This window comes from Perognathus longimembris, chromosome 1 (assembly GCF_023159225.1).
Source record: "Perognathus longimembris pacificus isolate PPM17 chromosome 1, ASM2315922v1, whole genome shotgun sequence".
NCBI classification, from domain to species: domain Eukaryota; kingdom Metazoa; phylum Chordata; class Mammalia; order Rodentia; family Heteromyidae; genus Perognathus; species Perognathus longimembris.
In genome coordinates this window covers 134,890,953-134,916,194 of record NC_063161.1, presented here as the reverse complement: position 1 = coordinate 134,916,194, position 25,242 = coordinate 134,890,953, and the positions used below count along the sequence as shown (strand labels likewise).

At 37.3% G+C, this 25,242-nt stretch overlaps 2 protein-coding genes across 5 annotated transcripts in view; one reads left to right on the top strand and one right to left on the bottom strand.

The window, feature by feature from the left end:
• Invs (inversin) overlaps positions 1-17,952 on the bottom strand; it is a 103,161-nt gene extending 85,209 nt beyond the window's left edge. For 2 of the 3 annotated variants that reach the window (XM_048338083.1, XM_048338102.1), the window contains exons 1-3: positions 16,181-17,952; positions 15,317-15,444; positions 3,182-3,348 (exon numbers count right to left, since the gene is read on the bottom strand). In XM_048338083.1, coding sequence (XP_048194040.1) covers positions 3,182-3,348; positions 15,317-15,444; positions 16,181-16,320 — 435 coding nt within the window. In that variant the 5' untranslated portion in view covers positions 16,321-17,952. Of the gene's footprint in view, positions 1-3,181; positions 3,349-15,316; positions 15,445-16,180 lie in introns of those variants that run through there. The other variant, XM_048338093.1, reaches the window with a different exon arrangement.
• Positions 17,953-18,364: 412 nt separating this feature from the next.
• Erp44 (endoplasmic reticulum protein 44) overlaps positions 18,365-25,242 on the top strand; it is a 61,880-nt gene continuing 55,002 nt past the window's right edge. Inside the window, exon 1 of one of the 2 annotated variants that reach the window (XM_048338129.1) lies at positions 18,365-18,579. In XM_048338129.1, the coding sequence (XP_048194086.1) occupies positions 18,523-18,579 (57 nt within the window). In that variant the 5' untranslated portion in view covers positions 18,365-18,522. The remainder of the gene's footprint in view (positions 18,580-25,242) is intronic. The other variant, XM_048338138.1, reaches the window with a different exon arrangement.

The window sequence follows — 25,242 nt, the reverse complement described above, 5'->3', positions numbered from 1 at the left end:
GCTTTCTATACACTTCCATTTTCTTCTGCTTTCAAAGTATTTTAGGCTGCCATGACAGACATTTTGATTATGTAACTTTAACTTCCCAATTTCCAAATGCTCCTTTAGTACTCTAGATCTTTCATTTAAAAAAAAAAGTGGGGCTGGGAATATGGCCTAGTGGCAAGAGTGCTTGCCTTGTATACATGAAGCCCTGGGTTCAATTCCTCAGCACCACATATATATAGAAAACGGCCAGAAATGGTGCTATAGCTCAAGTGGCAGTGTGCTAGCCTTGAGCAAAAAGAAGCCAGGGACAGTGCTCAGGCCCTGAGTTCAAGGCCCAGGACTGGCAAAAAAAATTACATAGATCATATACAATATAAAAGCCTAGACCACGGCACTACAAACACTGTATGGCTGAAAATGAAATGGTGTTGGCAAAATTTGTTACCCATATGTTTTAAACTGAGAATGGATTTCTACACAAAAATCAAATCGTTATATATTAAAGACTTAGAAGTGAAAGGAAATGTATAATTAAAAATAGTCACTGTTCAGCTTTTAATTCCCAGATGTTGTTTATTGCTAGGTTTCTTAAGAGTCACACCTACAAGAGCAATTGACCAATTTGCTAATGACTTAGGAGCAATTCATATCTAGTTTTTTTTGGGTTTCTTCTTTACAGTTCTCTTCATTATAATATTTTGTCCTTCAAGTTCCAGCCACTAGTATCTCCACACAACCCCTACCTTGATTTCCTTAATCTAATAGAACCATTAGGGATGTATTCTTTTGCACTCAAGTTTTCAAATGCTTGAAAGGAAAAAGCTAGGATGAATGTGGTGCTTACTTTCAGAACTCTCCTTATCTGAATGATAATATTCTCTTAGATCCTGACTATGCTGATTATTCTTATTACTCTCCATTGTTAGTATGTATTTTACGAAGTTGTAATAGATGTTTCCGGTAGGCAGGCAAGTAAAACACCATCAATCATGGTCATAAGTGATGCATAAAAGTCTTTTTTTCATATCTCATTTTTATTCTTTTTATCTTTAAATATTCCCTCAAGGATTATTTTACATTGCATATCTAATGATGCCAATACCTGCTGTTTTTCATAAAATAAATCTATTGTTTCTACTCCTCTCATTTATGGTAGATTGCTTCCTTATGTGTTTGGTAACCTGACATTGAGAGCATATTTTTTTTTTAATTACTATGGAGGATCCTGCAAGTTTAAGATGTTTTCTCAAATAGCTGTATGAGTCTGTCTTTGACAGGCTAAGACACACTTTGACATAGCATCTCCAAATAGTCTTCAAAAATTATTTCTAGATCATTTAACATCTTAGTCCTACTTAACCTACAATTTTCCTGATTTCTTAAATACAAAACCAAACACAAAACCCAGGATTCTTTGGGTAGAGTACTAATGAATTATTACCACTCTTTTTCTGGACATTATTTTAGTGCTAGTATAGGTTATGGCTACATTACTGTTACTAACAAGCACGTGAGAACAAACAGCAACAGAGAAAAAGGGAAAAGGTATAATTATCAGATCTTAGAAAGAACATGGAACTTGTTATTCATGAAATCAACTATATAAGTTCTATTACATAAAATGTAATTCTACTTGTTATTTGGTACTATTAAGGCCATAATTAAAAATCAAAATGAGAACAAAAAGCAAAAGAAAACAGTGTATTGCATCTTATAAACATAGTATATCTGATTGTGCATGTCCCTTCTGTCAAACCTTTTGGTCATATTATTTCTCTAAAGATGTTGTAGTGCAGATCACCAATTTATACCCTCTTCTGCTCCTCCTTAACACATAATCTACTTGATCTTAGACTCTTCTAATCTATAGTTTAGAAACTGAGTTTAGCATCTATATAAATCACAATGAAAAAATTTTAAGGCATCAAATTCTTAATATTGGTGTTATTCTCAATATTTTTTATTTCTTAATATTTTTGATGATAACAAGCTAAATGGATTTACCTTTCCTGAATGAATAATTTTACCATATGGCAAGCCTAGATGAAAGGTTATAAACACTTGAACAGCAGTTAAACTCAGGTTGAAAATGAAAGAGACTTTTTTCCCCCAGAAATTACTATAATGAAAGGCAAATTCAGGAGAAGCAACTTTGCAAATGACCTGACATCCCTAACTGAAAGCATATAACTAGCATATTCAATAGTATATCTTAATGTCAGTTTCCTTTTTATATGCTCAACTAATGAAAAGTTATTTTTCTAGCCTTCAATCAATCAGCTCTAACTGGGCACTTTTAAAAATGGGAAATAACTCTAATAATTTCTGCTGGATCTCATTCATTTTCATGCATTTTTATTCCAAAAACAGAGAAGTATAAAATAACAAAAAGAAAAATACCATGTACTGGAAGTTAGAGAGAAAAAAATCACTTTCAGGAAAGTTTTTAATTTAGGACCTTTCAATTTTATCTTTGTCATATATTTGTGAAAATCTGAGATATTTAAAATCTTAAAATGATTATATTGACAACATAATTTTAGATTTTAAAACACTGAAAATATTCAGACTTTTTCTTTATATCCCCAATGCCACATATTTAAAGAGATTGCAATTTTTTATTGTAAAATGTAATATTTATGCCAGTCATAGGTGGCCTACACCTACAATCCTAGTTATTCAGGAGACTGAGATCTGAAGATCACAGTGTGAAGCTAGCCCATGCAGGAAAATCCATGGGACTCTTATCTCCAACTAACCACCAGAAAGCTGAAAATGGAGTGAGTGGTTGTTCAAGTGGTAGAGTATCAGCCTTGAGAGGGAAAAAAAAAATCTCAAAAAACAAAGCAAAACTCGGGGACAGTGCCTGGGCACTGAGTTCAAGCTCCAGGATAGGGGGAAAAAAGTGAAATTATAAAAATTCACACACACACTTCTCAAATTTAAATGCAAGGACGATTAAAATTTTGTGTATTTCCTTTCCCTCACTAATCCTGCTCTTAGGTCATAAAATGAATTCCATGGCTAAAGAAAGTTGATAAGTTATATGTATCATCCTTTATGCTGCAATTGAAGGACTGCTTTTAGGGGAACTATGAAACCTAACTTTATTACCTGCCCATCTTATAGTTCTATTAATCAACTAACAGATGCTATATAAGATGTTACTCTTCAAGGTAATTTTACTTCTTACCTTTTGAGCTGCAAGATGGAGGGCTGTTCTTTGGCTATGATCAGTTTTATTGACATCTGCTCCTGCCTTTAAGAGAGCATCTGCACAGTCTAATCTGTCTGCCAACACACAATACATAAGTGGTGTTCTCCCAAATTGGTCTTCTTTGTCTTTAAAAGAAGCGTTTCCTGTAAGTACAAGAAACAATGATATTTGATTATTCTTGTCATGCCAATATAAGTAGGAACTACATTTACAAAGTGCTTGTTATTAAACAATCTGCCAAATGCATTAAATAAATTATTTTATTTTTACTTTTTCTGTGAGGTAGACATTACCATTCCTGGATTATAGAGAAGTATCCCTATTCACAATGGTGAATACGGTGGAGCTAGATTTCAGATTGATGACTCTCCTATTTATGTTGAACAAACATTTTGAGATATAAAGCTTAGTCCTGTTTTAACTACATTCTTTTGTCATCAGATAGTGTCAACTGTAGAGTAAGCATGAACATTTATATGCAAACCTACTCAGCCTGGGCTGCTATAACAAACTAACAAAAGACTGGGTGGCTTGGAAACAACCCAAATTTATGTCACACAATCTACAATCTGAAAATATAAAATGAGGATGTTGTCATAGTCAAGTTCTGGTGACGGCCTGCTTCTGGATTGTAGACTGCAATTCATTTTATTTTTCTACAGTGACAAAAGAGAGCTAGAGCACTTTCTGGGGTCCCCTTGATAAGGGCACTAATTTCATTCAAGGGAGCTCCATCCTTATGATGCAATTATCTCCAAAGACCCCACCTCTTATCTTAACATGGAGGAGAGTTAGGATTTCGGTATATGAATATGGGGGTGGTGTATATTAATTTATTCCATAATAGCACAGCATATAAAATTACTTAAAAATAAATCATGAATTTTAATGTAAAATCTGTAATAATATAAAACTTCTAGAAGCAAACAAGGGTGAAATCTTTGCAATCTTGGGATAAAGGTTTAAATATGATAGAAAAGAAAAATTTCTGGACAAATTAATAAATTGCATTTCATTCAAAATAAAATACTTTGGTTTGAAAAATATCATTAGAAAACAAAATGACAAGCAGCAAACTGAGAGAAAATATTTGCCAAATACCAATCTGATAACACCTTCTTTCCCGAGTAAAGAACTCCTACACTGATTAATAAAAAGACAACGCAATTAAATATGAGCAAAATTTTTGAATAGACATTTCACTAAATAAGCATATGAAAAGACACACACCCTCACTAATATACAGGGAAATGTAATTTCAATTTAGAATGTGTTACCATTACTCATGCACTTGAATAGCTGGGATGAAAATCAAACCCAAAGGAAACCTGAGAATGTCGAATACTGATGATGATGTACAACCAATAGAACTCGCAGATGTTACTGGCAAGAATGCTAAATGGTAAGATACGTTGTGAATTTTGTACTAACAAATATATACTTACCACATGCCTAGTAAACTTTTGCCAACATATTTATTAAGGCAAAACAAAAGCATGAAAGCTATGTTCACGTGAAACCCCTTCCATGGATATTCATGCTAGTTTGAGTCATAATTGCTAAAAACAAGAAACATTCTAATCGGATACTGCTCATTAATAAAAAGGTATTAATCCTGATTTTTCCCAAACAACACAGAAAAATCTCAAATACCTTATGCAAAATGTGAGAAATCAGTCCTATATGCATACATAAAAAATAAAATAAACCCACTAAAATTGCTTAAAAAGGGGGTGAGGGGAGATAAAGAGTATGATCATATGCATATCAAGAAATACAACAATGAAATCCCTTTGGTTTAATTAATATACACTAATTTGAAAAAATGAAAGCTGAAAACAAAGGGTTCACAGTGCATGACATTTATATGGCATTCTGGAAAAGTGAAAACTCTAGGGGCAGAAATTTGATTAGTGCTTCCTAGAGGCTGGGTTCAGGGAGGAAATCCATTAGAAGAGTTATAAGGCAGTTTTCTGGGTAGGCCAGAACTATTCTTTATCTTATTTGATTGTGTATTTTTCAAAAGTAAGCAATTGTACATGGAAGAGAAGGAAAACTAAACAACGAAAGATGCCAAAGCATGCCAAGTAAAAATGTTTGGCTAGCAGGTCACTAATGGACATTAGTCCTGTAACCCTAGCAACTCAGGAGGCTGAGATTTGAGGATTACTATTTAAAGAAAGCTGGGACAGAAAAGTCTATGAGACTTTATCTCCAATAAACTACCAAAAAGTCATAAGTGGAGTTGTGGCTCAAGTAGCAAAGCAGTAGCCTTAAGCACAAAAACTCAGGATCAATGTACATGTCCTAAGTTCAGGCCCCAGGATCAGCACACAATTTTTGTTTTTTGCTACTTTTATCAAAGATAATGATCAGATGCTTACAAATTAGTTTAACATATCACATAGGCATTGAGCATGAAGACAGGTGATTTGGGCTGAACTCTGTTAATGGGGGAAGCACACACAGATCAAATGAAATGTTTTCTTTGAGCAAATACCAATGCTAGATTAAAACAACAACAACAATAGCAATAAAACATGTTGCCTGTGTGCCTAGGATGTTTTGTGCCTGAAACTAGGGATTATATTAGTTCTTAAAAATACTGATCAACTGAGGATCATGATTTGAAGCCAGCCCAGGCAGAAAAGAAAAACAAACAAACAAAAAAGCCAGAAGTAGTGCTGTGGCTCAAGTGGGAGAGCACTAGTCTTGCACACAGAGACACTCAGGAACAGCACTCAGGCCCTGTCAAGCTCAAGGACCAGCAAAACAAACAAACAAAAAAACCCACACAAAAACTGATCAATATATATTTTAATCTTGGGTATATGGTACACAGAGAGACTTAATACCTTCTTCAGTCAACTTACTTTGCAAATATATGGTTCCTCAAGTAATAGTAGTAAGAGAAGAAAAGTCATTGCTCCTCAAACTGAAAGAGCCTTACTAATACAGGTTGTGTGAACCTCCTGGAGGAAATGAGTATTCTTTTTCAGAATCTTGAGTTTGAAGTCAGAATTTGAATCAGTGTTCCTGATTTAAAAAAAAAAAGCTGCAATGCATAAGGCTTCTGAGTGGTACATTACTAGATATTATTCTCTCTGATACCTACTCTAGAAGATTCCAAAGATCCTACCACTGCATTTATAGGTAAGGTCTTATTTAAAACTAAACTCAATGTAGATCTAAAATGTGGTTAGGCACATTCCCTTTCTTGTTTTGAGCTCTCTGGAATCAAAGGGATTGTAGCGAATACATTATAGCAAGTTAAAGTCTCTAGTTGTCTCTTTTGAGTACAGGACATTCTCTACTAATGTCTTATTTGTGTTATTTACAGAGTAGTAGCTAGTAATAACAAGGCAAGAGTAATTAATATTATAATTCCCCTTAAAATGTGATTCTGTCTTGGAAACAGTAGTAAGAGAGAAGATTTGGTAATTGTGTTTGTAATAACTGCAGAGATATGGAGGCAATCATCACACCAAGAGATAATTCTAATTGATAAAGCACAGGGTCAAGGCAAAATCAATACCATGGGGCTAGAAGGTGACTTTACTTCCCAGGACAGAGAATTTTAGGCTGGTTGCTACCTCCTTCCAAGTCTCCTGTGATACAGGGAAATTTCAAACCTTCACTTCAATCCCTGACAGAATTTGCTTTTGAGTAACTAGCATTTGTATTTCCCAGAAGAGAGGATTTAATTGGGTTATGTCACCAGCATTCAATATGTTGTGCCTATGAGGCAAAAGCTGTCTTTTTGAGGAAATTGGAAATATATATTATCTATGCATTGCTAGAAAAAGCAACATTCAACCTCACTGGGTCCCACTTTGGGCCCTTTAGGAATGGTACAAGGGCAAAGACAGTGTGTTTCTAACTATTTCCTGCATAAAGAGAATAGCATCAGGTTTTGAGCTTCCTGGCCAAAGAAAGTAAATGAGAGAGATTTAGGCCTTCATCAATCTATGTTAGTTCCCATTTTCACCATCTTCAATTTCAACATTTGGCTAATACTTATCAAGTCTATACCATAACTTACTTTGAAGATAAAATACAACAATTCATTACTAGGAAGTTTTTGATACCTGCAACATGTTGTACAAACATAAGGTTTATTACAGAAACTAATATCCACTGGAGGGCAGTGCATTTGAATTCACATTCTTGTCAGGGGCAGTTTATAAAAAAAGGAGCTGGCTAATGTGCTGTGTTTTTAATTATTCTGGCAACTGCGGAGATGGCCTCTAATCCATGACCAATTGGTGCTTGTTTAACTGGGTTTGCATTCTGCATGTGCTCTGTCTGAACACAAATCAGTAGGCTGAACTGATGGAACCCTGATGGAAAGCCACTGCTTGATTGCATTCAGTTATTTTAAGGCTAGTTGAAGCAGAAGAATCTGACTAGTTAATGGGCTGGTATATGCAGAAACCAGTGTTCTAACTGTAGTTAAAGGAAATGAGTGTCACTAGCAATGACGGTTGTGCTAATCAAGAGAATAGCTATATCACCACACTGCCCAACACAAATAGGACATCATCTACCGACATGCTGTTCTTTACTCTAAAATGTACCTTCATGTGACATCAAGATATATTTATTTCACCTGCCTACACCCACTTCATCACGCTGTGAAAAGGCACTTGGGAAGGCACTTGTTATCATTTTTTAAAAAATATTTATTTCCTGTTAGAGAGACCACATAAGAACAAAGGAAAGAACAAACAATTGACTTTCAAATAACCTGGTCTGAGTTTCAACTCCACTAGTTATTAGCTGTACAACTAAATTCCTTAAGTTCTGAATTTTGTTGTCCTAACATGAAGTGAAATTAATGATAACAGGGCCATATTGTATTTTTCACATACTTGAGATATTACTGTATTTTGAAAATATATTGTCCCATTCTAATTGTTTACTTACAACATAATATATACTTACGATTATGGCAAAATAATCATTATTGTTAGACTGTTATAGATCTTGTTATTTATTGTATTTTCTTAAAAATTATGGCATATATGTTGTTATATAATGTTTTAATTTCACATAAATTGGTATATATTAATTTCAAAATATTTGGTAAAGGTACTTCAACATACTTATTTCCTTTATAATCTTGTATATTGTCTTTAAGGTCCTATTTTTTTCCTGAGATCTATATGCTTTAGCACATTGACAAAATAGTCCATAATGCATGCATGTGTGAGCACATGTGAGCACACACAGAGACACAAACACACACACACACACAAATCTAATCTAGATAACCATTCCGTTTATCATTCAAGTTTCAAGCCTAATCAGTTCTTTCTTATTCTCTACTTATAAAGAGAAAAATATACATGTGTGCAGAAATATTTACCCATAGATTCACTGTTTAAAATATAGACCCTACAGTCAGACCTCTTGGCTTTAGTTAGTACTGCAATGTATTAGACAAATTATTTAATCTCTTTGTATCTCAGTTTCTTTACCTATAAAATGAAGCTACTAAGATTACCTAAACCTTTTTCATTATTAAATGGACTAATGAATTGTGACATAATACAGCAACTTTATGAATGTAGGCCTATTTTATTAGTTATTTTTATGGATGCAAATACATGTTAATGTAGTCACCTCTTGGTGTCCATAGGGAATTGTTTCTAGACCATTCATACTCCAAAAGCTGTAGATGCTCAGTCATAAAATGCCATATAGTATTTGTATGTTACCTACCTTATCTTCTTTCCTATATACCCCAAATTCTCTTTAGATAACTTATAATTCTATTAAGATGTAAATGCTACACGAATAGTTATACTATATTACTCAGGAAACAATGACAAGAAAAAGAGTACATGTCCAATATAAAGCAATCATTCTGAGTATTTTTAATCTGCAGCTGATTGAAAATGTTAATGCATAAACCACAGATTATATAGATACAGAAGTCTGAGTATCCATCTATAAACATGTATACATAAGAAAGCCATCTTTAAAACATTTACTAGCCCTAAGATTTAAAGCTTAAGGGTTAAGGTTAAGGAAGATGTATCTAAATTAGTGCCTTTAATGGTGTCGTTTGTAGAGCTTATTGCCATGTCTATGGTTGTGGAAAATGTTTTAAAAGATAGGGAAGAAAATGACACAGAGAGATTATGCTTGCTCAGAACATGGACAATGTAATGGAAGTTGTGATAGAATCGGACTGAAGCTGCCTAGTCACTACATCAATGGAAAGAAACGCCAATCTGTTAGCATCAATGATAATATCAAATATCATACACTGTATATATTTATAGATCATTTTATTTGGTTTTCACAAAGAAAACAGTACTAGTCTTCGTAGTATTTAGTGCTTTTTCATTCTGTGACAATTCTGAAGTGACTGGAGACTTAATTATTTTTACCTTTACTCTGAATCCAACCTGATGTAACAGTAAGAGTCATAGGGTGCAATTTATTATCTACTAAATGTCAGGGGCTATGGTAATATTTTATATCAATTTTGTCATTTAATTCTCGCACAAATAAAATACAACCTGTACTTTAGATAAGGAAGTGGAAGCTCAAAAACATAAAGCAACATAGCCAAGAGTACCCAATCTCCTTTACTAAGCAGAACTAGAATTCTATGTGCACCTTTACCTGACTCTATAACCTTTATCTAACCTTTCTATTATACTACACTGTACAGTGCTATAAAGAATCCACTCAGCCAGGCTGGATGAATCATGCCTTGTAACCCTAGCTACTTAGGAGGCTGAGCTCTGAGGATGGTGGTCCAAGCCAGCCCAGGCACAGAAGTCTGTGAGACTGTTATCTCCAATTAACCATCAAAAGCTGGAAGTGGAGCTTTGGCTTAAGTGATAAGAGTATTAACTTTGAACACAAACTCTCAGAGACAACACCCAGGCCCTGAGTTCAAGCCTCCAGATCAGCACACACACAAAATAACTAATTCAATTCTATCATAAATTACATCTCTGGTATTCAAAAAATCATTTGAATTTCATTTTAAGAGAAAAAGCTTCATGCTGTAAATGATAACTATGACATATAAAGATTTTACTCTATACGTTTATGTTTATAGTATCCAGAACTAAACTCTAACCCATAAGAATCTAGGAAATAGTGGATAACATTAAAACATTAATCCACTGACTTAGGTTAACCACTACAAGCTGCTACTGAAATGATGCTTCATTCAAAGAAAGCCTCTTCAGTTCTCTGCCAGGACAATGGGCAGCACAGTAAGTGTTCGATTTAATTAGTTGTGTATGTAGAAAGAGACAGTCATCCGTTTCCATGGAGTCAAACACATCACTGACATACTTCTCCATGGAAACAGAGAAAGGAAAATAGAAAATGCTAAAGTGAATGAATTCACTGAGCAGTTGGTGAACAAAGATTCAGGAAAAAAATTTCATCTGTAGTACTATATCACTTGCTTAGAAAAGAGATATAGCTTATATTTAGAAACCATCAACACATGCTAAGTAAAATACATGGATGAATTTTTTGTTTCAATATGAACAGCAAGTGTTGGAAATGCCACTGAGCAAAGGTATCTCTGCCCAGAAGACACAATGGCACAGCCCTAAGGATGAAATTGTTCCCTTACTCAGTAATGAGCTAGGCGTTCCTTAGACCAGGTGATAGAAAACACAGGAAAAGTTGATCAATTTATCAGCTCTGCACTGGCTCCACAGCATGACTGCTTTTTGATTCTTGAGGATTTTCTCTTTGAGAAAATAAAGTTATAGGAAAGCTTTCCTATTTTACAGTGAAACACATTAGTTAACTGGTATGCCTGAACTGGTGTGTTCTTAATTTACAACATACTGCTTATTTTGTTTTCTTTAAAGGTTATATTCTTCAGAAATTAATTCTTTTCCTCAAGACTTTCTGATTTAAATTTTTGGTTCTCATGGAATTTAATCACAATTAATTCAGTTTAATTCAACTCATTCACTTTTAGTTCTGGCCTTAAGTTTAAAAATGACTATACTATTTATTAATTCCGTCAGCAAATATTTCCCATGGGTCAACTGTGTGCCAAGCATAACACTGTAGTGATGTAGACCCAGTCTATTCCCACAGAAGCACACCAGCTTATGTAAGACACCAGTTGTACAGCTGGATGCTGGTGATTCATGCCTGTAATCCTAGCTACTTGGGAGACTAAGATCTGAGGATCACAGTTCAGAGCCAGCCTAGCCAGGACATTCTGTGAGACTTTTATCTCTAATGAACTACCAAAAAAGCTGGAAGCGGAATTGTGGCTCAAGTGGTAGAGCAGTAACTTTGAGCAAGTAAGCTCATAAACAGGCCCTAGGTTCAAACCCCAGGACTGGCAACAACAACAACAAACCTGCCCTCCCCCTCCCAAAAGAAAGAAAGGAAGGAAGAAAGAAAGAACAAAAAAGCCCAAACAACCAAAACAGTCATTCACATAATTATACAGTTATGTAATCAGAGACAAATTCTACTGTTGTCTTTTAAGAAGTAACCATAGACTGGAGACTAGGTGACTAAGAGTAAGACAGAGAATGGAGAGAACAGCATGTCAGGAAATCTCCTTGGGATGGGAAAGGGCCTGGCAGGTTTGAGAAACAAAAAGAAATCGAGTTTCCCTAGGAAGGTAGTAGTGAGAGGTAAGGGTGATATTGGAGAACAAGGAGGTACACATAGTCTTTTAAATTTTATTCTTAGGACTAGAAGTAATGAAAGAGTTTTAAGTAAAGAAATGATCTAAATTGGGGCTGGGGATCTGGCTCAGCAGAAGAGCACCTGCCTGGCAAGTGCAAGCCCTGAGTTCGGTCCTCAGCTCTGGAAAAAAAAAAAAAATATATATATATATATATTTATATATATGAAGACCAACCCCCACCCCCCAAAAAAAACCAAGACAACAGAAATGATCTAAATTTTATTTTTAGAACTGGAAACATTGAAAGAGTTTTAAGCAGAGAAATTATATAAATATATATACACATATATACAGTTATATCATGTATATATATGTATATGTGCATATATATAAATACATATATATATATATTTCCAGCTCAAGTGGAGATGGTATATTTAGTAAAGAGAAAAAGCTTTAAAAAGGGGCAAAACTAAGTTCCAGTGTTTAAGGATATATATTTAGAGAGTAAAATGACAATGTAATGACAACCATCAAAGCTAAGATTGACTGGAGTGCACATCAGAGGTGCAGTGCTTAACATGTATAAAGCCCTCAGTTTGACACAGCACTCAAAAAAAAAAGGCAAACAAAGCAAAAGAGCAAATTACTCTAGGGGAGAAAGGAGACTTGCATGAAGAATTTCAGAGGACAATTTTCTGTTCCTTGACCTAGGTGGTGGTCAGATGGATGTTTGCTTTATATTTACATATTAAATTACACATATGTTTAATGTCTGTATGTATGGTTCAAAATAAGAAGTATATACATCTATCTTGTTCCTTTTATTAAAGAGGTGGTTAAAGTGAAAAAGTGGAGACAATGGGTGAAGATGGCTCACAAGGTTTGGTTTGGGTGGCAGGTTTTTCATTACAATTATCATCCCATTCTCTTATTTTCTTTCTGGAGAAGTTGCACCTGAGGTTTGCCTTGGTATGACGCCACCTTCAGAAAGATGGGTGTTTAGCCTCTTTCATCTGAAGCGAGGCCCTTTGGCTAAGTCTAGAGCACCTCCACTTTCCTTAATGAGACACTGCTTTCTCTGTTCTGTTGTCTGGGATTTGACTACAAATATAGTATCTTCCACTGATCTAGAGATGTAAGCCATTTTGATTTTGAGAAAGGTAGTCAAGTTCTACGAGCAACCCAAGCAGATTTTATTTATTATTTTTTTATTATTATTTTTTTTTTTTGGCCAGTCCTGGGCCTTGGACTCAGGGCCTGAGCACTGTCCCTGTCTTCCTTTTTGCTCAAGGCTAGCACTCTGCCACTTGAGCCACAGCGCCACTTCTGGCCGTTTTCTGTATATGTGGTGCTGGGGAATCGAACCCAGGGCCTCATGTATACGAGGCAAGCACTCTTGCCACTCGGCCATATCCCCAGCCCCTCCCCAAGCAGATTTTATAAGGCAGGTTGTCTATCCATCTTGGACTGCCTATGTATCTTTGTTCTATAATGAAAATTGAATATACTGTACAGTATATCTTCTATCTTCTTCAAATTGCAATTGGAGCAGTTCAGCTGTACATCAACACAGTTGTGAGACATGGTTTTACATTCAGGTAGATGAAAGAAGAGGGAAGTTAAACACAGAAAGAAACAGATGCTCAAAACTGGAGAAGGGAAGTCTCAGTGAAGATGAGAAATGATTGCTTTTCCTTTGTAAGTGAGCTGGAACTAAGAGCCTTTTAATTGAATGATGGAATGGATGTTCACATGAGTGCTATGGAGGCCGTGAGAAACATCAGTTCCAGGGGGGAATTGTGCATGCAGCAGCTGAGGTGAGAGGTGAAGTAACGACATTGTCTCTATAGAGGAAGAGAAATCTTCAGAGTATATGGCACATGGTTTTGGATCTAAGGATAAGAAGGAGTTTAGTAGTTTGTTTTATAGAAAAGGTAAAGTAGAAGCAGAAGAAAGATGTAGAGAAAAAGTACTGAGAAACAGAACAGCCTCTCACTTCATTAGAGGGTAGGGTACATGGACAGAAGCTCCAGGTGAAACTAGAAAAACAAGATGAAGGGGGCTGGGAATATGGCCTAGTGGCAAGAGGGCTTGCCTCCTACACATGAAGCTCTCGGTTCGATTCCCCAGCACCACATATATGGAAAACGGCCAGCAGGGACAGTGCTCAGGCCCTGAGTCCAAGGCCCAGGACTGGCAAAGAAAAAAAAAAGAAAAACAAGATGAAAACAAATGTTGAAGAAACAAGTGTGAAAGTTCAAGTAGGTTGGATTTCATTTTGCAGCCTGAGTTGTCAGTCATGATGTTACCAGGCACTGGCGTACATGAAGACTACAGATAAGATGAAAATAAATGGTTTGTCTTTGTTGTTGTTATTTCTAATGTACCCTATGGAACTGTGCCTTTTTCTTTTGTCTTTCTTCCCCATGCTTTTACCCCTGATGTCACTGTAACTGACTTTGGTACACTGGGTATTCCATGTATGTTTATTGGAACTAGGGGAGGGGTACACCACAATGGAGAGACAAAGGGTAAAAGGTGAACTAATGCAACAGCAATACTTACAAAACAATATGCTGTAAACCAACTGTACATCTCAGGACAGGGTAGGGAGGGAACTGGGGAGGGGGGAATGTGGGAGAAAAACAAAGGAGGAGGTAACAAGTTTGATAAGAATTGTACTCACTGCCTTGCATATAACTGTAACCCCTCTGTACATTACTTTGACAATTAAAAAAAAGTTTAAAAAAAGAACGTAAGCAAAACAAAAAACTTAAATGTTTATTTTATTTATTCTTGTGAGGGTTTGTGAATACATTAGAATTATTTACTTTACAACTTGGAAAAATTCTTAGCCATCCTAGCCTTTTAGGCCAGATTCCCAGCCTCCGTGCCACTCTACTCTTAAATATTGCCTTTCTCCTATTTTATTTTCTCCTTCAAGAACTTCGACGTTGGACTTCAACATTGATATCATATATATAGATAAATGAGTGAGAACAATGAATCACTTTTAAATCACAAATTTATGTCTAAGTATTAGCACTTGGAGTGTACTCTATATTAAATAAAAGATCATTTATCAACTATCTTCATTCTAGATCCTTTTTATTATAAAGATGAACTAACACTTTTTTTAGGTGATGCCAATCATACAGCCTGTGGTACTACTTATGCCAGGCAAGTAATCTGAGTCACACCCCCAGCCAAATAAGTTCCCTATGTAATATTGTATTATCTAGATTCAGAGTCAAATACATAGAAATTTCATAAATAATTTCCATCTAACCCTAATGCATATTTTTAGGTTTCAGGACTTAATTTCTTTCTTATCCAAGTGCTAGAGTAAATACTAATATATTTTCATGTAAATAGGCAAGTGCATTGCAAATCTAAACTAATGTTAAGCAACTTTCTTAGGACAAAGAGTTGTGTTCATGGTTTCTAAATCTAAGGGGAGTGCTTACCTATTATGAGTCTCTGAAGAGCACCTTTATCTCCATTAACTGCAGCAGCATGAACTTGTGATGCTAATGAGGAGCCAGTGGATAGCAGATTCTCTGGTGTGCTCATAGTCTGGCTCAACAACTGCAACCTGAAATAATGATTCAGGCAATAAGTTTACGCAGGAGACATTTATGATATCTTCTCATTAGTTCCAAGTAGGTATGTATAAGCATTATTTACTAGAAATGTTTGATTAGGATAAAGAAAAATCTACACCCCTAGGCCTTGAATTTCCATAGTGTGGGAAATTAGATGCCCTTTGTATATTTAACATTAGGCACAGAGTTCAAAAGTCATAGTGACTTCTAAGTGCGAGTAATAGAATATCATGTAATACTAGATATTAAAACTGATGCTGGGAATCAACTTATTGATCAACCCAGAAAAAGGTTTTGTTGTAAACTTAATGATCAAGTCAATTAACTAGATTTAAACACTAAATTAAAAGGTACCTATTTCTTTTCTTCATGAACACAAAGGCAATATTTTTATTTGTTCTCTTCTTGGTCCTTCTCAGGAATAAATAAGACTAGTTTGAGATATTACTTGGAACACTTTTTAAGATTAACCATATGACATTAAAAAGTATTTTCCAGATGGTGTTGTGTATGTTTTTGTGTAATAAACAGAGGTTGGGCTATGTCATAAGTGCAACAAGTATTCAAGCATCTGATAAGAAAAAGGGAGGGAATAGGTGCATTATTTATCTTAAAAATCCTTCCTAAACATAAGACATTCTATTAAAGTTTCAACCTGAATGCCTATGAGGACCAGAAAGGTAACAAGTAAAAGATACGTAGGGACTATAGCAAACTGGAGTGTACATACTTATGTGACAGGAGCTGTTTTTAATACATTCCAGTTGATTGTTGCCATGAAGGTAGACAAGTCCTCCTCTGATTTCATAAAAAAGGATGTCATTCCAATTTCTTTGTTTTCTGGGGATCTGAATGTTTTGCTCCATAAACTCTGGGTCTGTGCTACAATTGCTGAACTGGTTCTTACGTTGTTATGAGCATGGAATATTGATTCAAATTCATAGAGAGAAAATATTTGTAGAATTATGGTACAAGGTGAGCTCTTTGTGTCTTTATTTTGATGACAATTTGCGTTAACATGATGGCAGAAAATATGGAGGTAGAGGATGTAATGAGACATGTCTCAACATGTCTGTCATGTCAAGAGGAAACATCCTCATATTCTGGGCTACATTTAAATCCTGTAGGAGAGACTACAAAACAGGGTGAGGTGGAAACATGGTAGAAAAATAATTATACTTGAGTACTTTGCCTGGTGTGTTAATAAGCAGCAGTGTGTTCTTAAGACTATCTCAGCTTGCTTGACTCTATAAAATGGAAAGGATGCCCCATGTTCATTCATTTAGCAAGTGGTGTCAAGTATGGGTAAAGCATTGTTCTGAAGATCTGACATTTTAGATTCTGAGCTTTAGGCACATCAGAATCATGAAACTCCTGCTATACTTTGAAAAGGATATAATAAAATTAGACTTTACTTATGCATTTTACCTAATAAATTTTAGCATATAAACAGATACGATTGGTGCTCAGTAAATGTTTGTTGAATGAAAGGTCACAGGATGAATCCTAAGTGCAAAGGGTAAGCAGGATCAAAGTTTAACTTTTTAGATTAAGGAGCTCATGCTCATGAATCTATTCTTTCTTAATTCCCCAGTTTTAACTTGGGCTCTGTCAGAAAGGTTGCAGAGTTGTATAGAGATAAGAACACTGTGGCAGGAATTAGATCTATGTGAGATTTTGCCAGGAATTTTGACACACTGGGAAAATCATTCCTCTAGGGTTCTTTATAGCACAAGTGCATATTTTAGCAGTGATGTTTCCCCAGTAAATCACTTTTTTATAGATGACAATCCAAACCGCTTTGTTAAAGAGCTATAACATGTAAATGTATAACATAGTTAATTATAACACAAGCCAGTGTAATACATGACCTAATAATCATAGCTGGGCAAAGCTAGTGGTGCTACAGTCACATACAAAGGAAATATAATTCTATCTACGAGGAAAGGCTGGTAAGTTGTGACATGTCAGAGATAATGACGTCTGAGATGGCATTCCACAAAGAGAAGGGAGTGAAGGGCACCTCAGGAAGCTGGAAAGCTGAAGCAAAGGAAGAGAGGAAGACCACAAAAGCGGAAGAGTGCTTCTTGGGAGCTCAGGAGTGATTACATGGCCAACTTGTCCAACACGTGGGCCGGACTGGGTGTTTACAGAAGACGCTGGAGGGGTTACCCGGGGCCAGGTTAAATCCTAGACTGCTTGGCTAACTTGCAGGAGTGATCCATGACTTAGAAGCAATCGCTCTGGCGCGCTAAACTTTCCAGTTTCGAACGTGCTTTTCCCAACCTTTACCTTCTCTACTCTTGACAGGGAAAAGACACTATCTCACTGAAGTCCCCAGTGGTGGCTCACTTTCTATAACGGAGCCTCTAAGCGCATAAAGAAGAGGCAGCAGGCGAGGAGGCCAACGATGGAGGCTCAGGCCACAGTCAGACCAAGAGGGCCCAGGGTGGGCAGCGGCGGCCAGGACGGTGCCCACAGATCGTTCCGAGCCTCCCCAGCCAAGGCCCATTCCTACTCACCCTCGCCTCCTCCAGGACTGAGGTCCCAGGGACGGCTCCAGGAGGCACGACCCCCCTCGCCGGAGGGGGGACCGCCCCTCCTGCCAGGCCCCCAACAGGGTCGAACCTCGGGGTGCTGAAGTCAGCGAACCCTCAGAAAGCCACCCTGAGCATTCGGCCGCAAAGCCTCATGGGATCTGTAGTTCGCATCTTGAGAAGCTCAGAAATACGCGGCCCTCTGCCCTCTCAATCCCACAGGTCCCCGCGCGAAGAAGGCTCGGCGCTGGGCCTAGGGCCTACTGGGAAAGGGAGTTCTCATTGCCGCATGATTTGGCTTGACGAGGGTAGGCTAGAACTACATTTCCCGTCGTGCTCTGACGTGGGCAGGACCCGGAAGTGAGGGCGTGCGAGGCCTCTCTGGAAGTTGTCCCGGGTGTTCGCCGCTGGAGCGCCGGGTCGAGAGGACGAGGTGCAGCCGCGGGCTCCCGGAGCCCAGCCCTTTTCTAGCCTAGCCCAGCCCGATCCCCGCCGCCGACTCCTGTCCCCGCCAAGGACCCCAGCATTACCATGAATCCTGCACTCTTCCTCTCCTTACCCGACCTCAGATGCTCCCTGCTGCTCCTGGTGAGTGAGTGGGGGAATGACAAACCCTCGGGACGGACACACCGACCGCCCCCCACTCTCACTGGGAACGGGGATGGCGCTGCCCCGGTTTCCCTACGTTCTCCTACCGGGGCTAGGGACGTACCCTTCCTCAGTTGCCTTCACTTTTGTCATCTTGTCTTTTGCCTTCTTGGGCCCCGGGTCCTAAAGGCCTGGGAAACCTCGGTCGAGGGGGTTGGGACCCGTAAGCCCGAGAATCAGCCCTGGGGAAGGGGAGTGGACGGGAGGGTCACGGCGAGGGAGCTGTCTTTTACCCCCCATTCTCCCAGTACCCTGGGTGTTCCCGCCTTGTCAGGGCGTGTAACCCGAATTCGCGAGGACCGAGGAGAGACCAAGGGTTTCCTCCTACCCTCTCGGTTGGGAAGGGTGTGAAGCGACAGGTGCTGGGGTCCTGGGAATCTCACTCACTCTTGAGATCCTGAAACGGTGCCCGGCCTGGTACAGCCCTCTGTTGTGGCCTCTTACGATTGGTTGGGAACCCGGAACTGGAGACTGCTTTTGGTGTCTACTGGGAGGACTAAGGAAAGGTTGGAAAGGTAGAGGGTGTGATTATGCTCAATTCAGGTTCTCTTCCAGAATTTAACAATCTAGCTCCTCACTGAAGCATATTTCTTCATCATTGCTCTTGATTTGAGAATAGCCAGCTGCAGACGTAACACTGACTACTTCTCAACCTGTTCCCCATCATTCCATCTTAGAAAAGAATCTTTCATCAGCGCCCTCCAGCCAAGTTTGAGTGTGCGAAGTGGCCCAAACTTCAAGTTAAAATGAGATAAAATGAAGATCTAACTCCATATGGCAAAATTATTTGTGTTCATTTGGACTGTTATTATAAAGCAGTACTTGAAACTGCACTAATTGTGAAAAATAAAAGGCTTTAATTACAAAGACAAATTTAAAATGAACGATGAGTAAAAGCTACTTTCTTTACGGTTTAAGATCCAAAATAAAATAAGTCACAGGAACCTAGCTTGTTACAGACACAACTAGGACCCGAAACATGTATCTTGGATTGCAATGCTTTGTTCCACCACGTCGTATTTAATGTTTAGTGTTTTTTGTTTGAAATGTGTTTCTTTCTTGGTAGCTTGCAATCCATATTTTAAATCTATATACAACATTTGACCCTTTTCAGAAAAAGCACTATGAAAAACACAAATGAAACCCAGGCGCCAGTGGCTCATGCCTGCCTAGCTACTCAGAAGGCTGAGGTCTGAGGATTATAGTTCAAAGAAAGGCAAATCCATGAGACTATTATCTCCAATGAGCCACCGGAAAAAAAAAAAAGAAATGTCAAAATTCTTTTGGAAACTGAAAGTTGTATATAAACATAATAAGCAATAAGGTGTCGTATTGCCATTTCTTATAGATATATAATGATAATATGTATGTAGGAAACTATAGTGTGCTTTGTGTGTGTGTTTTTTTTCTTTCTTTCTTTTTCTTCTTTTTTTTTTTTTTTTGCCAGTCTGGAGCTTGAACTGTCCCTGAGCTTCCTTTTGCTCAAGGCTAGCACTCATCCACTTGAGCCACAGCATTGTTTTGGCCTTTTCTGTTTATGGAGTACTGAGGAATTGAACCCAGGGCTTCATGCATGCTAGACAAGCACTCTACCACTAAGCCACATTGCCAGTCCTGTGTTTTTCTTTTTGTAATTTCATCATATACTGTGATTCTTTCTTCTAGAACTGATGGAATACTATTGTTAGGATCACTTTCCTTAAGAACAGTAGCTACTAAGTTTTTCCTTATTTGTAAATGACTTCAATTTAAAATTGTCTGCTAGAATTTTTTGAAAAGTACAAAGGGTAAAAAGAATCCTTAAGATATTAGGAAGAAAAGTTGAAACATTGAGTAGAAGAACTACATTAGATACTTTCCCCAAATGCTATTCTTTAGTTGTAGAACTAAGAGTCTGTTTTGAAATAACATACTTTTTCTAGAAAACCATGTTATACATAAAGGAAGCATTGATTTTTTAAACTCTAGATTTAGCTAAAACCAAGCTAAAAATATTTGTGCATTTATCTTTCTACACAAACCCAGAGAACTAGAAACCTACAAGATGTTTTAAAGAATACCTGTAAAGATTAATGAGCTGTAAAATAAAGCAGAAAGGATTTATTAAACCAGAATTGCAAGTCAAACTAGGTTGAATTTGAACACAGTGTTAACTTAGTTCAAATTATCTTATACTTAGCAAATATTTAGAAAACATTGGTCTAATCAAAACTTCAAGTTGCTTATCTGACCGTCTGATTCTATCTCATAGTGATAGAACCTTCCTGTTCACTATTCTACTTGTTCCACCTATGGAGATATATTCCTTAAATATATCTCCGTGTTCCCCAGTGTACTCTTATTTTATTTTATTTTTTTGTTTTGTTTTTGTTGCCAGTCCTGAGGCGTGGCTTCAGGGCCTGAGCACTGTCCCTGGCTTCTTTTTGCTCAAAGCTAGCACTCTACCTCTTGAGCCACAGTGCTACTTCTGGCCTTTTTGTATATATGTGGTGCTGAGGAATTGAACCCTGGGCTTCATGTATACGAGGCAAGCACTTTACCACTAGGCCATATTCCCAGCCCTCTTTTTTAATTTTTAATTTGTTATTATAAAGGTGATGTACAAAAGTTATATAAGTCAGGTAAAGATATTCTTTTTGCGTAATGTCATCACTTCCCTCACTCTTCCTCCCCCGCTCCCCTCCCCCCGGCCATGTATTCTTGCCCTTCTTCTCCAGCTTCCCCTCAGGCTTCACGTTTATGCTTTCCACATAATAGAAAACCCACTTTCCAACTTAGCCTAAGTCATGATTTTTTTCCTTAAATTGCTTGCTCCAAACAGCTGTATATTCTTTTGCTACAACTCATTTTTTTTTCAGGCACTCTGTACCTCAGCCTTAAAGAACTAGGCTTATTTATTTTATGACTTTCATAAAGCTGAAACATAATCCAAGTAGGTATAGGCAAACAGGATATAGACAGTCTCCCAGTCACAAAAATATTTTAAAACATATGACTGTATCTATAAAACTTTTCTGGTTGGATAAACTCTGTAATATTTTTTCCCTGAGCTTTGATATAATATTAAATATGTATAACTATTTGGTCCCTTTCTCCTTACCTTTGTATCTGAGCTAGATTTATTCAAGGTTGACAATAATTATTTTCTGCTTAACTATTTCTTGCTATTGTTCTTTGGATATTGGTTGTGTACAGGAGTTTTGAAAAGTAAGGTAAGAGGAGTAGGCTAAATTGGAATGAATTTATCATGCTTTCTAAGTAACTTCTTCAGTGGCTCACAGGGTTTTTTTCACCTTCCAATCTATTTGCTTCATTGAAGATGTAGTCTCATTATCTCATGGTAATTATGCTAGAGATCATAAGCTTATAGCCCTAATTTCCCTGTGCCTTGAGCAGTTAAGATTTTTGCAGTTGTTGCTGTTGGTTTGTTCAATATGTACAGAGAGCCAGGAAAAGTTTGTTTTTACTTTAGAGGAAGCTAAGTAAATTAGAGAGCTAAGTTATAGCATCTCTTTGTAAGTATCTTAAATAGAAGTTCAGTAGAACTCAGAGATGTCAGTTTTACCCATTAATGCCCATCATAAATACAGCTTCCAATCTTCAAGAAAAGTACTTGTAGAGGCATATAAGTTGATGCATAACTAGGTGACTTATTAAACCTTTTTAAAAATAATTTGCCCTATATCTGTAACTTAGAATCTTTAGGTACAGTTTTAATAAAATAACATATAGGGATAAAACTCAGGAGTGCAACTTGAATGCCCTGGAATCAATCCCCCCGTTCTGAAAATGAATGAAAGAATGAATGAATGAATGAATATTAGAGGAAGGTCCCAGCCCTATACTAGATCAGTTATTATATCTGTGAAATACAGGCATTTCTCTCCTCCCTCCCTTCCCAATATCCTGATCGTGTCTAGGAAAGTTAATCAAATGTATTAGTGAATGTTGGGATTTTCCTGACGTTTTTTGGACAGGGACTCTGATACATTACAGTTGGTTCTGGTTCATGTCATTCTCTCTCACCTCTCCCCTCTCCTTTCTCCCCTCTCTGTTCTCCCTTCTCCTCCTCCCCTTTCTGTCATTGAATGCAGGGCCTCCTGAATACCAAGCTTATGTTACTGTTTTTCTATACTCCAGCCTCCCATTTTTTTTTTTTTGGCCAGTCCTGGGCCTTGGACTCAGGGCCTGAGCACTGTCCCTGGCTTCTTCCCGCTCAAGGCTAGCACTCTGCCACTTGAGCCACAGCGCCGCTTCTGGCCGTTTTCTGTATTTGTGGTGCTGGGGAATCGAACCTAGGGCCTCTTGTATCCGAGGCAGGCACTCTTGCCACTAGGCTATATCCCCAGCCCCCCATTTTTTTAATCTATAGGTTTCCTTTCCATCTCCTCTTTTTTTTTTCCTCTTGTAATGCTCTTATAGAATTTCCCATGATATGATGTTATGTTTCTGTGTTCTTTTTGTTGTTGTTGGTAGTGGTTTTAGGGCTTGAACTCAGGGCCTGGGCGCTGTCCCTGAGCTCTTTTGCTCAAAGCTGTCACTCTACCACTTTGAGCCACAGCTCTGCTTCCAGTTTTGTGGTGGTTAATTGCAGGTAAGAGTTTCACAAACTTTTCTGCCCTGGTTGCATTTGAACCATGATCCTCAGATCTCCTAAATAGCTAGTATACAGGCATGAGCCACCAGCGCCTGCCTGGCTGTTTTTGTTTCTTTGTTTCTTTTTTTTATGTTTGTCTTTATAATCATGGATATTTTACTGCCATCAAAATCAAGTGTATAAAGCAAACTGTAATTGGATAATTCTTATCTATTTGGCCCCTTTCTCTGATCTCTCTAATATAACACTTTGAAATTTCATGACCCTTTTAAAAATTTGAATGTATACAAGTTGTTCATATATATTTGATTCTTCCTCTCTGTTGAATAAAATGCAGATATTATTCACATGTTTTTAACTTAAAAATTTATCTAGAGGTGGGGATAGAAATATTCCATATCTTTAAAAAACAGCTTATGCTCCACTGTGTAGATATGCCAGCCCACTGTTTCCATTCTTATGCTGTTACAAATAGTTCTTCAGATAGGCTTATGCATACATAGTTGTGATAGTGTACTTTGAGATGGATTCCTGTAAGTGAAGTTACCAGGGCAAAAGTTAAGTGGACAGCATATGTTACTTTGTACATGGTGCTAGATATTATGAAAGTGATGTATATAGGGTTGCCATTTTGTGGTCTTGCTAACATTGTAACAGTTATCCTATAGCCCAAGCAGTATGTGAGGTTAAAGGATTGTGTACTAGTTACTGTGAAACAGAAGAAATGAGGAATGGTATCTCTGTGTTTTAATTTGCTTCTTTTTAATTTGCTTTTTTTTTTTAAAGGTTAATGGTATCTTTCTAGTGAAATGTCTTCTATTTTTATATGCTACACATACAGAGACAGAATAGGGTAGATACTATGATACTATGATTTTAAAATAGCTTTCTAGTAATCCAAACTTGCACTGTAAGTTCATCTTATGTTAAAACATAGTGATTATTGTTTATATTTCCAGTTTTTTAGGGTTAAAAATGTATAAAAGCCACGTATCAGTCACTCATGCCTGTAACCCTAGCTACTCAGGAGGCTGAGATCTAAAGATTGTTGTTGGGGCTGGCGGGGGATGGGATCTACAGTTAATTACAGAAAAGCTAGGAGAAGGCTGGGAATATGGCTTAGCAATAGAGTGCTTGCCTAACATGCAGGAAGCCCCGGGTTTGGTTCCTCAGCACCACATAAACAGAAAAAGTCCAAAGTGGCGCTGTAGCTCAAGTGGTAGGGTGCTAGCCTTGAGTAAAGGAAGCCAGGGATGATGCTCAGGCTCTGAGTCCAAGCCCCAGGACTGGCAAAAAAAAAAAAAAAAAAAAAAAAAAAAGCTAGAAGTGGAAGAGCTATGGCTTAAAGTGGTAGTGTATTAGCCTTGAGCAAAAAAGCACAGGAGCACAGGGACAGGACCAGGCCCCAGACCTGGCAAAGATAGACAGACAGACAGACAGACAGACAGATGACAGACATTCACTGCAAATCTCCAAATATATTTTCAGGGCTTCTTGAATTATATTTCTTGGGATATCTGGTATATCTTTTATTTAAGATTTCTGATACATGCAACCAAATTGTCCTACTGAAAAGTTTCCTAATGCGTATTCCTTTCAACAGCATGAATATGCTCAGTGCCTCACTCTGTAATTGACAGCAGGAATATTATAATCTGTGCCAATATAGTAGACCACAATATCTGATTTTCTTATAACCAGAGTTGAATATCTTTCCCTAATTATTGAGCATGTATATTCCTATTGTATATAACTTGGGTTACTTACCCTCTTTTCAAAACCTTGATTACTTTTACGTCATTCAGTAATTCAGAATAAGTGTATTTACAAGATATAATGAACAGTGGAAGATACCAATCTAGTGTTTGTTCAAGAGTGCAAGGGATAAATTTCAGGGTATCTTTGTGCAAGTTCAAAGTCTTCTTTTGTATAATTTGTCTAAATAAAATTTTAGTTTTTAAGGTAAACACATCTGGATTTGATGATTCAGTAATTCTTTGTGCTTT